The 19,251-nt window shown below is 31.5% G+C and overlaps 1 protein-coding gene across 1 annotated transcript; it reads left to right on the forward strand.

Annotated features, from left to right (window-relative positions):
- The first annotated feature begins 7,814 nt into the window (after positions 1–7,814).
- Positions 7,815–17,014, forward strand: LOC113523571 (mucin-22-like). The gene is made up of 9 exons (XM_052902764.1): positions 7,815–8,362; positions 8,885–9,727; positions 10,126–10,263; positions 11,637–12,122; positions 12,512–13,090; positions 13,462–14,040; positions 14,429–15,007; positions 15,460–16,299; positions 16,804–17,014. The coding sequence occupies exons 1-9, from the start codon at positions 7,895–7,897 to the stop codon at positions 16,930–16,932; spliced, it is 4,641 nt and encodes a 1,546-aa protein (XP_052758724.1). The 5' UTR covers positions 7,815–7,894; the 3' UTR covers positions 16,933–17,014.
- Positions 17,015–19,251: the final 2,237 nt, after the last annotated feature.

Here is a 19,251-nt window from a genome sequence, read left to right on the forward strand (position 1 = left end):
GACAAATTACTGCACCATTTTACCGACCAATTAATTTTACTTCGGCACATATTTAACGTTTTGACATTTACTGTTCTGTGGCGGCTCTCGTTCGGTAACAAAACCGAGCATTGAGTGTTCCCCGAGCCCAATTAGAATTTTCTGCAATTAATTCCCAGCATTCGATGCTTTAAAGTATATTTTCCAGTCGGCACGAAATTTAATTAGATGAGGCAACGTCAATTATTTTACTATGCACGAGTGGACCGCATAATTACTTTAAAAAGACATTGTACATTTCGATTGAAGATATCTTTTAAAAAATATATTATTATTTATTTATTTTTGACTATTTACGTTTATTCACAACTTGTTAACATTGACTAAAGATTGGCATTTTTTTTTTATTTTCGTGCGCAATTTTTTATGATATGTGATGTGTGTGCATGTGTGTGTATTTTGGCGTTACAATAAAAGTAAAAAATAATTTGAATATATCAGTTATAAAATACAATAAGCAATTTACGTCATAATTGGGTATAAAAATTAATGAAATTTAATAAAAGACATATCGTTGGATTCAGTTTAATTAGGAGTTTCCTATAGGCTACATGATAGAAGTATAAAATCAATATTAGCATTTTTTACAGTTTTTTTTTATTAAAACACAAAAAGTCATAATTTAAAATCGTGTTTCACAAGCAAAAAATTACTTTAATTGTGGTAAAACAAATTATTTTGATTCAAAAACTGTTTACAGAATCGATTTTGATATTTTGATGACAGATCTAAAAGTGTCCTTTCAGATAAAAGAAAAAAAATCCAAATCGATTTATACCCGATGAAATTAAAAGACAACAGACATAAAAAATACCTCCAAATTGAGGACCTCCTTTTTTGAAGTCGGTTGAAATTTTATTTTCAAACACAACGGTCGGTTTGTTTCTTTGTGATATACATTTATTTTATCAGTATTTTTAATCGTATATTCGAGAAAAAAATCTCTGATATAAAACGTAATCAAATTATTTAATGATAAATTAGATTTTATTCTATTTGCTATCACGAAGTGCTGATTAGCTTGATTTACCAGAGGGAGACTTTGTACAAAAGTCGATTGCTTGGGTACCTCTGTCCCATTTGTGTTTCAACTGTGAAGCAGTTCTGTTTGCATGGCTGTGTTTCGGTTTGAAGGGTGGGATATGGAGTGAATTTACAGGGTAAGAGAGGTAATAACATCTGAGTCCTCAGGAATGGCAACGCATGAGGGGTATCATGGGCGAAACAGTATACTCTGTTATGTCCATGGTACTGCGCATGTCTATAGGCGACGGTTACCACTTTCCATCAGGTGGGCTGTCAGCTTGTTTGCCATTCTAAGTTGTATAAAAAAAAAATCAACATTTGGTTACTAGTTTCAGATCATTTTACCCTCAATCTTAACAAAATAAATCTCAGTAGTAATGACGTGTAAATAATAATAATTTATTGATTGTTGATAAGAAATACATCATTTATATTTGACGGCATAGCAACATAACAAAGCGATATTTGTATATAATATTCCATCCGTTCCGTTGCGTACCTTTATTAATATTTCAATTTTCGATCACTCATATCGTGGTTTGTTTACGTATAAATTCTAAAATGCAATTTGGCTGGCAACTGGGATGCGGTGAGGGACGAGCACATACTCCATTAGAATTTATGATACATGTAGGGGCAGACAGTAATTAAAAGAGCCCACTGAGGGAAATAACACACTGAAATGTTGTGAAGTTATGGTATTATGTAGTGCTACTTTAGAACTACAGTCGTTTATTTAGGAGGTCAATGGCCGTGGGGCTGCAAACGGGAAGCTTTTATAAAGTTATGACTTACTATTCGTAATAACAAACTAGTATTGCTAATAAAAATAAAAAAATATATTTAGTTAATATTAAATTTTGAATATAGAACACAGTGGTCTAACGCATTTATTCAATTTTAAATTTCCAATAAAGAAATTACTGGCCATCTAGTGTTAAAAAATACTGATGCCATTTTTATTCGATACTTAAAACTTGAGCCAGTTTTTAAATTTTCCACCAAATTTCTGGTAATATAAAAAAAATACTTTTTTTGGAGGTACCTTAATCCGATTATCATTGATATTTATTATTAATACATTTAAACTATACAGTGATTTATTTATTTTATATCAGGATCATTATATATAATGAATGAATGAATGAGTATACTTTATTTGCATTATACAATACAGGAAATAAGCAAGGCAATTTACAAACACAACGATACAATTGTATAAGTACAGTAAGGCGGTTGTTGTTAAGTGACTTTGTAATAATATTTTAGATATCCTTTACGAAAATATAACAATATAATCAAAGATTCTGTAATAATTAGCATTTATAAAAATAACAAAACATCCTAGCAAAGTAAAGAAAAAGCCTTTGAAATTGATAAAACAAAAAAGAAAATCATAGTAAAACGAAACAATAATATTTATATTTATAGAAATGAGAAAATATCTAGAATAATCAAAAGAAAATAAAAATATAAACCTAACAAAAAAAAACTGTATAAAACTAAGTACATAACAAGATACCTTGGCACGTCCTGTGAGACTAAAGTTCAGTCTATACATTTATGGTACCTATAACTAAAACGAGCGCAGGCACTTATGGGCACGTATTCGTGTCCATTGGACAAAAGCTTTAATATGTACTATCATCATGTCGTAGCGTCATGGGAATCAAAGTGTGGACCGGAATAAATAGAGATCTGCTCGGAACTCGATTACGTTATTCTCGGAAAACGAATGGTTATAACCAAATGTTTTCAATTACAAAGAGAACTGTATACGTGACATAATTACTGAACAACTAGCTTTTACCCGCGACTTGGTCCGTGCATGCAGACATATTGACTGACCATAATACTAAATTTCATTACGATTGGTCGAGTTGTTAATTTTTAATTTACTTTCACTTTTTTTTATTTTAATAAGGATTATTTTAATTGATGAGGTTATTTTAAGCAAACTATTTTCAATAATTTATTATAATTATTATGATAGATATATTATTTATTACTGTATAATTTATTTATTTATTCATTAGTACAAATATGTGTACATGGAGGATTTAATGCTAAAAGCATTCTCTCCCAGTCAACCATAGGGAAGTGTCAGAATACTAGAATGCGGTACTAGTAATTATTGATATACATACATACTAACATTACATATAAACGAATAAATACATATATTAACTAATAAATAAATATATATATATATATATATATATATATATATATAAATAACAAATATACTTACACATATATGACATGTACTATATTATACACGAAATTGAGAATAATATACTCATATAAATATGACCAGCTATCCGTGTCATTATAAATTAATATAAAAAAAAAGTTGATGTCAGAAAATCAAAATATATTAAGCAACGCTTCGGTCGATGTTGGGTTATATTTCTCTCATTGGATTTAATTTTTTTTCTTGAATGGTTACCCTTACTGATATAATATTATAAATGTGAAACTGGGTTTGTTTATTTATTTGTTACCTTATAACACCTTAATGGTCTAAGTAATCTCTATGACGTTTGCTATTACAAAAATAGAGAAGGAGGGGCGGCCTAATCTATGATTATAAGAGTCTTCTAGTTATCATAGAAAATATAAATACTTATCTACAATATGTAGTAGGGCTAATTAAACGGTGTTCTGTTTGAGCGTAGCTCTTTCATATTAACTTCGATGTAACTAGAATAATTCCAGGAAGGATGATCATAACTTTCTCCAAACTCAAACGTAAGTATATTACTATACATCTCTTAGAAGTTATGAATGAAACAATATTACAAATATATATATATATATATATATATATATAAGTTATTTATACCTGTCCTGTCTTCATAAACTCATTATGTTTGTGTATGTATATGTAAATATTTTGTATATATTATATATACGTATTATTATATACAGATATGTATGTATTTTGAATATAAGTTACTTTGTATTTAGGTAAGCATATTTATTATTTCTTACTAGAAACAAATATACTGATACCGTTTCTTATTGTACGCACACTGCTAACTGGTAATTAATGCTCCTTTCCACTCAGGGTTTGCTGGAAGAGAACTCTTACAGAGTTAAGTTCGCTTGTTATACATCTTTATTTAGAATAAATTATAACAATGCAATTTTGTGTACAATAAAGTGTAAATGAAAAATATTTTAAAAAGGAAAAATTTTAATTTTATCCATATAAACTCAAAAACTTTAGTTGACTTTAACTTTTTTTTAATTTCTATGGGACCCATTTGTAAATAAAATATATACTTTCAAATAAAAAAATAATTTTTTAAACATAAAAAGAATACAACCAGATTGAAAACTTTATATTAATTTATATTCATATATATTTATTAGTTTATATATGTAATTTTAGTATGTATGTATATCAATAATTCCGCATTCGAGTATTCTGACACTTCCCTATACTTGACTGGGAGAGAATGCTTTTAGAATTAAGTCCGCCATGTACATATATTTGTACTAATAAATAAATAAATAAATAAAACTGAGCTCAGAACAAGGATGATGTTTATGTTCGTTATCTCATATCTCCGTCAGTTATAAACGGATTTGAAAAATCTCTTTTTAATTGAAAACATATACTTTCAGATTAAGGTCTAATACAAATTTTATCAAAATTGATTCAGTAATTTAGTTTTAAAAATCAAAATAATTGAATTTGCTACGATTGGAGTCGATATTTTAGTGGAACACAGTCTTAAATTATAATGGCTGCCTTTAACACATAGAAATCAGTTTTGACAAATGTTTATAATCGAGAATATTGCTATCTGTGATTACAACGATATCAAAGATAAAAATTATACGGAATAATACAGAACTATAAGGAAAACGATTTTAAATTGTTAATCATATTTATATTTAGATGCCGAGATAAATATAATTATTAAAATTGAATATCTTTACATTTGTTAATTTTTTTTTTATATAACTTAGAATGGCAAACAAGCTGACGGCCCACCTGATGGAAAATGGTAACCGTCGCCAATGGACATGAGCAGTACCATGGACATAACAGAGCATACTGTTTCGCCCACGATACCCCCATGCGTTGCCATTCCTGAGGACTTGTGTACTATTTGAGAATTAGATCAGTGAAATGCATTTTTATTATTATTTATTCTTAATATATTAACTTAAACCTTTATTATTTGTTAATAGTATTTTATTTAATAAAACATTATTTACATATTAATTTCTCTACTTATACATACATACATATCTGTCGCGCCTGTCTCTCATTAGGGTAGACAGAAACAATGTAACGCTAAATGCTCCTATCTCTTTTTATAATAATAGATCAAACAACTGATCAAATATTTCTAATAAAAATTAAATAATTATAATAAACACTATAGGTAGTATTTATGTAATGTTCCATACATTCTTGTAGTCATTAAATCCAAATTCTAAATAACTAATGTGGTTCTAATTAACTGCGGTTGCCAACCCACCTGCCAAGCGTGACGATTATTGGCAAAACGCGCCAATAGGCAGAGGCCTATGTTCAGCAGTGGACAGTTAACTTTTGCAGTAGGTATATTGACCATTCAATATAGGTTAAAAATTACTACATATAAAACAGAGTCCTTCGCCGCGTCTGTCTGTCTATTTGCGATAAACTCAACAACTACTGCACCAATTTTCGTGCTGTTTTCATAAATAGATAAAGCGGTTCTCGAGGAAGGGTTTAGTTTATATATTTTGTTAAGTTTTTGTATACATTAGCTAAAATATAACAATATTTGTAGGAAGAAAATAAGCCGTCTGGGAGCTTTAAACAAAAACGCTGCCTAAACCCTTTGAGACATAATAGAATAATGTATGGTAGAATTATGTATCTTATATAGATCTACAGAAAAGTCCGTGATGGCATATGTTTATCTCTTAAGGATAACATACTATATCCATTTTAATACTTTAACAATGGGCAATTATAAAGCGGTAACTGGAAAGCTATTTACACAAATACAGTATTAATCCTTATCATTTTAAATACATTAGTTGGCTTGAGCATTTCATAGAGATTACTTTTCCCTTTTAGGCCATGCAAATTAAATAAATACCTTAGAAGATATAGCAAAATCAAAATAATGCGCGATGCTGCATCTCCTCGAAGTAATCTATAGTAGGCTATTTTATATTTTTAGTAAAAAATCCGTGCGAAGCCGGAGCGAGTTGCTAGTTATAACTAAAGCCTAATTAAGTAAAGTGGTGTACGATATAAAAGATACTTGTTATTCCCCCGTTTTACTGAGTTATTATTGATTTTATCATATGTTAACTTGTATTGATAAGAACAGGTTCAGTATTAACATGCTATATACGTAGGTATGTTATATATATATATATATATATATATATATATATATATATATATATATATATATATATATATATATATATATATATATATATATATATATATAATGGGTGATAATGGAATGGTAACCCCACCCGCGCTACAGTCCTACTGCCTGGCGGGACACCTGTGAAGGATGATAGGTGAGTATGAAGCAGGTCTATTAGCCCATCGTGACAAATTCAAGAAGAATTGTTCACGATGGTTTCCATGGGGAAACACGTGGGGGTCGACCTAACAGGGCATATTGCTAGCAATGAGACTATGAAACTTCATTGCTAACAATCCCTTTTTATATTTTATATTCTATGACTACGTTATAATTAACAATAAATTCCTTATCTCTGTTATCTTGTTTTAGTTGTAAGGTTCAATGACCTTGGTCATGTAGTAGTAGTTTCTGCTTTACTAAACTGATAGTTGCGAATCTATATTTAATTTATAACTATATCTGATTATACCAGCCTAAATGTTTTTTGTTCCATTAATGTATTTTAAATTATATTTTTCCTGCAGGGTGAACATTTGTAACAAATAAGAACCCAGCAAGTAAAGTCATGAAAAAAGGTTTTATTTATATAAAAATAAAAATCTGATTTCATTTAGGTAGTTAGTCGGACAATGCTTGATTGCCACCTGGGGATATTAATATTAAATCCCAGCGTCAACATCTAAATTTTTGTAATCATGTCACATGTCAATCACACACACATACACACGCAAACGCACACGCACACGCACACGCACACGCACACGCACACGCACACGCACACTCACACGCACACGCACACGCACACGCACACGCACACGCACGCACACGCACGCACACACACATATATATGTGAAATGAATGTATTTGTTAAAAAAGACAAGAATTTATTTCCATAGTTTTCTGTTTATATATTAAATTATTAAAGACAATTGTCGGATTAATGATTATTTATATTAAAAAAAATCTAATAGATCTAAAAGAGCACCGCAAGTTTTTGTATATATAGTTTTGAACGGTCTATCTGTCCTTAAAATAATATTGTTAACATCTCTATTTATTTATATGCAGTCTATGAGAGTGGCTCATATTCAGTAGTGGGCAGTTAACTGATATAATTCAAACAGTATCGATAAGTCGAGAATAGTAGAGATTAACACTCTATTTGTCTTCTATCTATGGCAAAAAAATACAGGAAAATAATGTTACCATGGCATTGGCGGAAAGTCATATTGTGAATTGAACATAAACTTGTTGACGCACTCAGATATCAATATTTGTTTAATAAGAATTTTGATAATTATCCTATCGTAGATTAGTATTCACATATATTGTAACTTGTTATCAACAAGAATAGATATAAGGCAGCTGCATAATGAACAACGATCAAAATAATTTTATTCATCGTCTCTGATTTATTTATTGCATTCATAATGGATTGGTTTAGTGGTTTCCTTATAATATTACTAACAAGTTCATATGCTTACTGTGATGAGTGTTACGTTGACAGTTTTGAGGATATATCCAGTACACTTGCATCTAATGTTGGGGTTTGTTCGGGTCTACCTGCTTGGAATTATGGAAAATATTCCCAGATAAATATAGAGAGTCAGCATGAAAACAGTCTTTCTTTTATATCTCCACCGTCGGTATCAATAGGATTTGCTTGTGTGTTGACTCCAACATTTCGTATGGCCGCTGCAGGAGTGTTGCAGTTCAATGTTTTCTCACAGATTACTATTTCTACTGATTTAATAACGATCGTGGCATACGAAGGAGAATCTGGCACAACAGACAGAAATATTGTTGGCCAAGTATCAATCAGTTCCAATGCAGGTTTGAATCGAGGATGGAATATTATAAACGTAACATTAGACGGCAGTGAATCTTTTAATGGATATGTAAGTATTCCTTTTGTAACATTATTCAAAATTATACATTTACATACGGTTCCTATACAGTTAACAATTGATTTCTTAAGAAGTCCAAAATCTGAGACTATATATTTCAATATTTATTAATCCGAAAAGTGACAGTAAAAATTCAATGACACATTAATACGCATTTTAACCGATATGATATTGTAGGAAGTGATAACAGCGGGCTGATATCCCCCTTAAATCAATACAGATATAAGTTTTAACAATAACAATAGTTCTTAATATTCTTCTAAGTCTTATTGCTTTTTGTTTGACGATAAGATGTTTATTTATTTATTTTAACACTTAATAGTTCTTAATAACGATAAATAGTATTAAACTATTAAGTAGGAGCTCGAACATTATTTTCTTATAACACGAACATAAAAATGTATAAATTGCAGTGTTTTTCTTTATTAAATTAGGGTATGCTATATATTCTAGAATATATACATACTTCTATATGATGTCTTTTTAAAGATTTTCTTATTTTTACATTTACAGGTATCTTTTGTTGGACGAGCTTCACTGAGTTCTATTCTTTTAGTTGACTCTTTTCGATATATACCAGCTGAGTATACAACCGATTCAGATTATTGTGAAATTTATGAAGATGGCGCAAGTGATACGACAACGACTGATACAACAACGACTAATACAACAACGACTGAAACGACAACTATCAGTACAACAACTACTGAAATATCCTGGACGGAGACTACTACGACTGATTCAACAACAACAACTACTGAAACACCACGAACCGAAACGACGACTGGTACAACAACGACTGAAACGACAACGATCAGTACAACAACAACTGAAATACCCTGGACAGAGACTACTACGACTGATTCAACAACAACCGTTACAACAACGACTGAAACACCACAAACGGAGACAACTACGACCGAATCGACAACAGTTGACACAACAACCACTACAATAACACAAACAGAAACAACGACTGTTACACAAGAAAATGATGTTTGTATCGTATATAATTTTGATAACAAATTTGAACAATTATTCTCTGATCCCGTTAATCGTTGTAATGGTATAGAAGCATCATGGAAACTTTTCATTCTTGGAATTACACCAAGTGAAAATGGTGTATTCAACTGTTTAACTTCTAATCCGTTTAAAGTGAATTCCGGAGGGATATTGAAAATAAATTTCTATGCAACATCTTATTTTCAATTAGCTGTGGTTGTTGAAGAATATATAGAGAACGGCATTGGATTCGTTTTAGGATCTGAAACATTATCTTCCTCAGATACAGAAGTTGGTCTGAATGTACAAACCATGGAATTGAGGTTATGGGGTGAAGAATCTCGACTGGGTCACGTAAGTTAAAATATTAACATTGTTATTTTTCAAATAGTTAATACATTTGAGATTAATAATCAAATAAATTAAATTAGAATACCGTCTTTCAATATAATCAGCGATGTATACAGCAGCGGCAGTAGTATATTTAACAGTAAAAACGTGAATGAACAAAGAACATCTAGATATATTATATTTTAAAATTGAATATATTTTCAGGTATAATCGTATTTGTACATAAAATAGACTATATGTCACGTTAGAGTATGGTCTAACTAAATTTTACTATGTCCGCTCTGCTCAGCCGTTTAAGCGTAACGGAGTAGCAATCAAGCAATAGGACGTCCAAAATTTTAGACGTATAATTTCTTTCAGAAGGACTTCTTGATTTATTATTATATTTTTTTTTATTTTAGATCATCATTGTGGGAAAATCGTCGACTGATTTATCTTTAATCGTAGAATCATTCCAATACATTCCTCCTTCAGGCAACGAAGATAATTGCATCCCATTTGACGAATATGAGAAACGGGAAAAAGATAAATCATTTTTTAACAGATAATGTATAAAATGCTTAGTATAAAAATGAAACACATTTTATAATAAAACTTATTGTAAATTATAATTTTGGTTTTAATTATTTTTAGATATGTAAATAATCAAGCGTGACAGTTTAGTTGGATAACACTTGACTGTGGTTCAGGAAGTTCCAAAACCGAATCACAGCCTAAACCTATGAAAGGTTTAATTTAAAAAAATGATTGTCACCTATTTCGTAGATCAGAAGAGTAAAGTTATAGTCGGATAAATCACGTCAGAGTCCTTTGTAGTGACTTAAGTAGAACTCCCTTCTTTCTCATTTTCTCCTGATGTTAAGGAGCATTACTCTCACATGAATAGTTTAAATAGTAAAATAAATTAATAATTAGAGGGACAAGTTGTCCGAATGGGAAAGTTCAACTTCGACCGAGAGGTCAACCGATGAATCCAACTTAGCTGGGCAGCATTCGGGAAAATACGCCACATCTTTTCATCCAAAATACCTCAGATTTTGAAGATGAAGGTGTTTAACCAGTGCGTGTTGCCAGTGATGACTTATGAAACCGAAACGAGGTCCTACACAATTGCCCGTATGCAAAAGCTACCAGTTACTCAGCGAGCGAGTTACCAGAGGGAGACTTTGTACAAAAGTCGATTGCTTGGGTACGTCTGTCCCATTCGTGTTTCAACCGTGAAGCAGTTGTGTTTGCATGGCTGTGTTTCGGTTTGAAGGGTGAGATATGGCGTTAATTTACTGGGTACAGAGGAATAACACCTGAGTCCTCAGGAATGGCAACGCATGGGGGTATCATGGGCGAAACAGTATACTCTGTTATGTCCATGGTACTGCTCATGTCTATAGGCGACAGTTACCACTTTCCATCAGGTGGGCCGTCAGCTTGTTTGCTATTCTAAGTAAAAAAAAAAACTAGTATAGTCTTTAAAGTTATTGCATTCTGTTTTGTATGCTAATTAGTAAATAATTGTACGTTTTATATTTTGATGTATTACAGCTTATTACTACTTATTAATTTAAATTACATACAGACATGGCTAGTACCATGGACATTACAGAGTATACTGTTTCGCCCATGATATCCCCCATGCGTTGCCAATCCTAAGAACTCAGGTGTTATTCCTCTGTACCCTGTAAATTACAACATTATAACATACAAAAGGTATAGATCAAGATCGTAATCCAAAAATTATTCATAGGGATACAAGTAGAGCATACCTAGCCCTTATTGTTTGATTACGATATCAATATATAATTTGATAATCAATTAATGATAGTATTGATAATTATCTTAACTTCAATTAATAGTAACATTTTTTTTACAATTTCTTATCAATGAGAATTAATATAAGTCAATTACATAGTGAACAATCCTCATAATAATTTTATTAATTGCCTTTGATTTAGTTACTGTACTCACAATGGATAGGTTTGGTAGTTTCATTATTTTGCTCACAAGTTTTTTTGCATATGGTGATAAATATTACATTGACAGTAATGTCGGAGTTTGTTCGGAAATATTACATTGGAATGATGAAAAGTACTCCCAGATAAATGTAGAAAGTCAAGCTGGCAGCAACTTTTCTTATATATTTCTGCCATCGGAATCTATTGGATTTACTTGTGGCTTGACTCCAACATTTCATATGGCCGCTAAAGGAGTTTTACAGTTTAATGTTTTCGCTCAGCCCACTGTTTCTACAGATTTGATAAGAATCGTGGTATATGAAGGAGAATCTGAATCAGCTGATAGGAATGTTGTTGGACAAGTATCAATTAATTCCAATTCAGATTTAAATCGAGGATGGAATGTTATAAACATTACATTAGATGGCAGTACAACCTTTAGGGGATACGTAAGTATTTAGCAGTTTTACAAGTGTTGCAGATGGTTTTTTTTTCAGTTATTTATTAGTAATTGGACACGATGCAATTTTTCTTAATAAACACAAAAGCAGACATTTGTAAATGATAAATTTATATATTATACTAATGTTTTATATTATATTTTATATAAACAATTTAATACATCGTACACTAAATAATATAATGTTAATGAAAAATGGAACATGATGAGATGTAAATCAAATTTACTAAACAAAATAACGATTCCTAATGTGTACGATATAAAACCCTCACCTTTAGCTCAGACGTAAATCATACTCGTTGGTGATAGATCAAAATCTTGCTTTAGTGTACAATGTATTGTTAAGATATTGATATTTTTATGTTTCAATATTCATAGGTGGCATTTCTCGGGAAAGCAGTTCCTAATTCCATTCTTTTAGTGGACTCTTTTCGATACATTCCGCCTCAGTACTTATCAGAAGAAGACTATTGTGAATTTTATGAGGATGATGCATCCAGTACAACAACAACTGTCACAACTACGACCGAATCAACAAGCAGCGAATCAACATGTTACGTTGATAGTTTTGAGGATACCTCCAACGCGCTGGCATCTAATGTCGGAGTTTGTTCGGGCTTACCTAATTGGAGTTTTGGAAAATACTCCCAGATAAATGTAGATAGTCTACACGAAAATAGCTTTTCTTATATATTTCCGCCGTCAGTATCCATAGGATTTGCTTGTATATTGACTTCAACATTTCATATGGCTACTAGAGGAGTTTTGCAGTTTAATGTTTTCGCTCAGCCCACTGCTTCGACGGATTTGATAAGGGTCGTGGCATATGAAGGAGAATCTGAATCAGCTGATAGGAATGTTGTTGGACAAGTATCAATTAATTCCAATTCAGATTTAAATCGAGGATGGAATGTTATAAACATTACATTAGATGGCAGTGCAACCTTTAGGGGATACGTAAGTATTTAGCAGTTTTACAAGTGTTGCAGATGGTTTTTTTTTCAGTTATTTATTAGTAATTGGACACGATGCAATTTTTCTTAATAAAGACAAAAGCAGACATTTGTAAATGATAAATTTATATATTATATTTTATATAAACAATTTAATACATCGTACACTAAATAATATAATGTTAATGAAAAATGGAACATGATGAGATGTAAATCAAATTTACTAAACAAAATAACGATTCCTAATGTGTACGATATAAAACCCTCACCTTTAGCTCAGACGTAAATCATACTCGTTGGTGATAGATCAAAATCTTGCTTTAGTGTACAATGTATTGTTAAGATATTGATATTTTTATGTTTCAATATTCATAGGTGGCATTTCTCGGGAAAGCAGTTCCTAATTCCATTCTTCTAGTGGACTCTTTTCGATACATTCCGCCTCAGTACTTATCAGAAGAAGACTATTGTGAATTTTATGAGGATGATGCATCCAGTACAACAACAACTGTCACAACTACGACCGAATCAACAAGCAGCGAATCAACATGTTACGTTGATAGTTTTGAGGATACCTCCAACACGCTGGCATCTAATGTCGGAGTTTGTTCGGGCTTACCTAATTGGAGTTTTGGAAAATACTCCCAGATAAATGTAGATAGTCTACACGAAAATAGCTTTTCTTATATATTTCCGCCGTCAGTATCCATAGGATTTGCTTGTATATTGACTTCAACATTTCATATGGCTACTAGAGGAGTTTTGCAGTTTAATGTTTTCGCTCAGCCCACTGCTTCGACGGATTTGATAAGGGTCGTGGCATATGAAGGAGAATCTGAATCAGCTGATAGGAATGTTGTTGGACAAGTATCAGTTAATTCCAATTCAGATTTAAATCGAGGATGGAATGTTATAAACATTACATTAGATGGCAGTGCAACCTTTAGGGGATACGTAAGTATTTAGCAGTTTTACAAGTGTTGCAGATGGTTTTTTTTTAGTTATTTATTAGTAATTGGACACGATGCAATTTTTCTTAATAAACACAAAAGCAGACATTTGTAAATGATAAATTTATATATTATATTAATGTTTTATATTATATTTTATATAAACAATTTAATACATCGTACACTAAATAATATAATGTTAATGAAAAATGGAACATGATGAGATGTAAATCAAATTTACTAAACAAAATAACGATTCCTAATGTGTACGATATAAAACCCTCACCTTTAGCTCAGACGTAAATCATACTCGTTGGTGATAGATCAAAATCTTGCTCTAGTGTACAATGTATTGTTAAGATATTGATATTTTTATGTTTCAATATTCATAGGTGGCATTTCTCGGGAAAGCAGTTCCTAATTCCATTCTTTTAGTGGACTCTTTTCGATACATTCCGCCTCAGTACTTATCAGAAGAAGACTATTGTGAATTTTATGAGGATGATGCATCCAGTACAACAACAACTGTCACAACAACGACCGAATCAACAAGCAGCGAATCAACATGTTACGTTGATAGTTTTGAGGATACCTCCAACACGCTGGCATCTAATGTCGGAGTTTGTTCGGGCTTACCTAATTGGAGTTTTGGAAAATACTCCCAGATAAATGTAGATAGTCTACACGAAAATAGCTTTTCTTATATATTTCCGCCGTCAGTATCCATAGGATTTGCTTGTATATTGACTTCAACATTTCATATGGCTACTAGAGGAGTTTTGCAGTTTAATGTTTTCGCTCAGCCCACTGCTTCGACGGATTTGATAAGGGTCGTGGCATATGAAGGAGAATCTGAATCAGCTGATAGGAATGTTGTTGGACAAGTATCAATTAATTCCAATTCAGATTTAAATCGAGGATGGAATGTTATAAACATTACATTAGATGGCAGTGCAACTTTTAGGGGATACGTAAGTATTCATCAGTTTTATAAGTATCGCAGATGGTTTATTCAGTTATTTATTAGTAAATAAAAACTACTTATTGTTAATCGTAGTGAGTGGCAAGAGCCCCACCGACAAGAGCGCAGCTCTTAAATGGATAGATAGATATTGACTGTTCATCAGTAGACTCATTAATGGATTGGTTTCTAAAATGACACGTTAAAGACTTTAAAAAAGAAAAATTTAATCATAGACATCAGTAATTTTTTTATGAAACAATTATTAGTTGATATGCCTATTAAATAAAATAATACGATAAGAGAATACTATATCTATTTTTTTAATCACAGAAAATAAAATTGTATAGTTTCAATAATATTTCTTTAACCTAAAATATTTAATACTGGGATGAATTTTGCGCTTAATCTTTAATTTTACAATTATTTTCTAATACATTTTTTTTGTTCTCATATTCACAGATTGCTTTTCTTGGAAAAGCCTCTTCTAATTCTTTTCTTTTAGTGGACTCCTTTCGTTATATTCCACCTCAGTATCAAACCGAAGCAGACAATTGTAAAATTTATGGAAATGATATAATTGATACGACGAGTGATACAACAACCGAAATAACGACGGATACAGTAACGTCAGAAATATCATCAACGAAAACAACAACAACGGAAACACCACAGACAGAAGTAACAATGACTGATACAACAACTACTGAAACATCACTGACCGAAACAATAACTGATGCAACGAGCACAGACACAATTATAACAATAACAGAAACATCATGGACGGAAACAATAACGACTGACCCAACAACAACAACAAGCATTGTAACAATAAGTGACACACAGACGGAAATAACAACGATCGAATCTACAACAGTTGACACAACAATAACAACTGCAATAACGTCAACAGAAACAACAACTGTCACACAAGAAAGTGATATTTGTATCGTATATAACTTTGATAATAAATTTGAACACTTATTCTCTGATCCCGCTAATCGATGCAGTGATATAGAAGCGTCATGGAAATTTCATATTTTTGGAATTATACCAAGTGAAAATGGTGTATCCAACTGTATAACTTCTAATCCGTTTAAAGTGAATTCCGGAGGGATATTGAAAATAAACTTCTATGCAACATCTGATTTTCAATTAGCTGTGTTTGTTGAAGAATATATAGAGAACGATATTGCATTTGATTTAGGATCTAAAATATTATCTTCCTCAGACATAGAAGTTGATCTAAATGTACAAACCATAGAATTGACCTTAAAAGGTGAAAAATCTCTACTGGGTCACGTAAGTAAATATATTAACATTGTAATTCTTTAAATACAGTACTCAAATAAATGTAAAATTATACTAGGTGAAAACCAAATCATTATAGCATAAATAGTATTATCTTTAAGGTACTATGGTACCAGTAAATCAAATAATAGTATATTATTAATATTGTTGTTATTTTTGAAATTAAAATTTTAATGTAACATTCATAACTTTAGATATAGCAGTGTTATCAAAGAGTTAATATACATATAATATTTAAGTGTTATGTGATTTTAATACATTTCGCATATTAATTATAATTCAATTTATCCCACAAAAAATAAATTCTGGTATAAATGTATTTGTATATCTAATAGTAATTTAGGAAGTGCGGTAATGTAGTCTATGATATATCTGTGTATAATACATATAATTTCTTCCAAATTTTTTTAATCATTTAAACGCAATTAAAAACATTTTAACTATCTTATTTATAATATTGGTAGGATTAAATCGAAGGATTTTTTTTTATTTTAGTTCCGACTTGTGGGAAAATCATCGAATAATTTGTCTTTAATGGTGGAATCATTCCAATATATTCCTCCTTCAGGCAACGAAGATAATTGCATCACATTTGATGAATACTCGAAACGAGAAAAGCATTAATTACTTTTCAAGATATAATGTATGAATTAAATAATATAAAATAAATAAAATACATTGAAAAATAAAACTTGCAAAAATACAATCTTAGTTTTAATCAATTGCAACAAAAACGCAAAAAAATAGGGTAAGATAATAAGTGCAATCTTTTTAGGATCAGATGACCGTTTATAAGTTATTTAGTCGCTCTTTTTTCCGTGTAGCAGCAACTGGATAGAACTACGTCTAGCAAAGGCAGACTTTGTACGATAGTCGTTTGCTTGGGCACTTCTGCCCTATTCGTTTCAACCGTGAAGCAGTTGTATTTGCATGGCTGTGTTTTGGTTTGAAGAGTGGGATATGGCAGTGAATTTACAAGGTACAGAATAACAACACCTAAGTTTTCAGGAATGGCAATGCATGGAGGTATCATAGGCGAAACAGTATACTCTGTTATGTCCATGATACTGTTCATGTCTATAGGCGACAGTTACCACTTTCTATCAGGTGGGCCGTCGGCTTGTTTGCTATTTTAAGTTGCATAAAAAAAACTACATCTTTAAATAATTGCGTCTAAAATGAAAGTGGAAGGGGTAGATAATTTATATTGTTTGTTTCGTTTTGTCGCTGTTAAAAATTATTTGTTTGAGATATGGTCATTGAACAAATTAAAAAGCAACTTATCCCATTTTCAATCCTTTATATGATTTTGGTACGTATGTACCGAACATCATGGCGGTTAGTTAAGACGCTAAGACCTAAGAAATAACAAAAACTATTAAGAGACTTATATATACATTTATAATTTTAGTAAGCATGACGTCATGTAAATAGTTTCAACTCCAAGACTTTATTAGGCAAGCTTATTAAATACAGCGGCTTTATCTGTGTGAACTATATCCTGCAATATTGTCTGCATGAATTAGAATAAGATACGTGTTACGTGTCAATCTAAGATATGACCAAATATCATTATTATTTTATTACCACCTTCTCGCGGGCTTAATATTATTTATTTATAGGAAGCAAACAGTCTTGTCAATACATGTTTTTTTCTTAGAATACCACAAAAATACAATGTAACATCATAGAATAGAGGAAAAATTTTAAGGACTTGTACATACGTCACGTTCACGTACACTCAAAACATAATTTGTCTTATGGCAGTATCTTAAAACTCCCAAGTTGTACGTCCGTGTTGTTTATCAGCCAGCCAACTCATAGAATTTACTGTAATCTAGAAGTGATTGTATGTAGTCACTTTTTTAATGTAAAATTATTAATAATTACTAGATGGATATTATCTATAAAAATCGTTCACGGGCTTCTTACCATTTTCTCTGACCAGGACAAACATAGCCTATGACCTTCTTTATTTCATATTACCTGTAAACCTATAGCGATTGATTAAGCCGTTAAAGCGTCTAATGGTAACAAACAAACAAACTCACTTTCACATTTATAATATTAGTAAGAATGGATAAGTAAAGTAATACTTAACTATTTAAAAAAATCACTTTTACTGCATAATTTTATTTAAAAAAAAACCGTGCGAAGCTAGGACACGTTACTAGTCATATTTTATAAGGACACAATTATTGAACTCAAACACGCGTCGTGAGCACTTTCCTCAGCTCTAACTCAATGTACACATAGTGCAATAAAATGTAGCCACATAAAGTTCGTACTTAACATCTGGGTGCATTGTAGCACTGGCTTAGCCTAACTTAGCTAAGTTTACAGCATCGCTGCACCGTATGTGAGGTTAAGGTATTGGTTATGAACGGAGTAATAGGTGCTCTATCATTAAGTCATGCCACGATTGTGATGATGTAAGAAAAATGAAATAGTAAAGGTATTTTTTTTAATGGATGAAAATGGAATGGTAACCCCGCCTGCGCTATCGGTATACACTGGCGGGGCACCAGTGAGGGATGATTGGTGAAGATGAAAGGGCAGGTCAGTTAGCCCATCGTGACGAATTTAACGATAATTTAGTCAAGACGGTTTCCAGGGAGAATCGCGTGGAGGTTGACCTGATAAGGTATATTGATAGCAATGGGGACTTACCTCCGCATTACTAATAATCCCTTCCCCCAGTAAAGGTATTAAGATTTTTGTCATTCTCATTAATCCATTTACTAAGCACTTCCAAATGGGACGAAAAGGATTGTTATTAATGAGGCTTGATAGCTCTATTGCTAACAATATACCCTATCAGGTCGACCTCCACGTGGTTCCTCCTAGAAACTATCGTGGCTAATTCTTGTTAAATTCGTCACGATGGGCTAACTGACTTGCTTTATCCTCATCTATCATCACTCACTGGTGCCCCGCCAGTGT

Source organism: Galleria mellonella, unplaced genomic scaffold (assembly GCF_026898425.1).
Source record: "Galleria mellonella isolate WM207_F2 unplaced genomic scaffold, CSIRO_AGI_GalMel_v1 utg96, whole genome shotgun sequence".
In the NCBI taxonomy this organism is placed as follows: domain Eukaryota; kingdom Metazoa; phylum Arthropoda; class Insecta; order Lepidoptera; family Pyralidae; genus Galleria; species Galleria mellonella.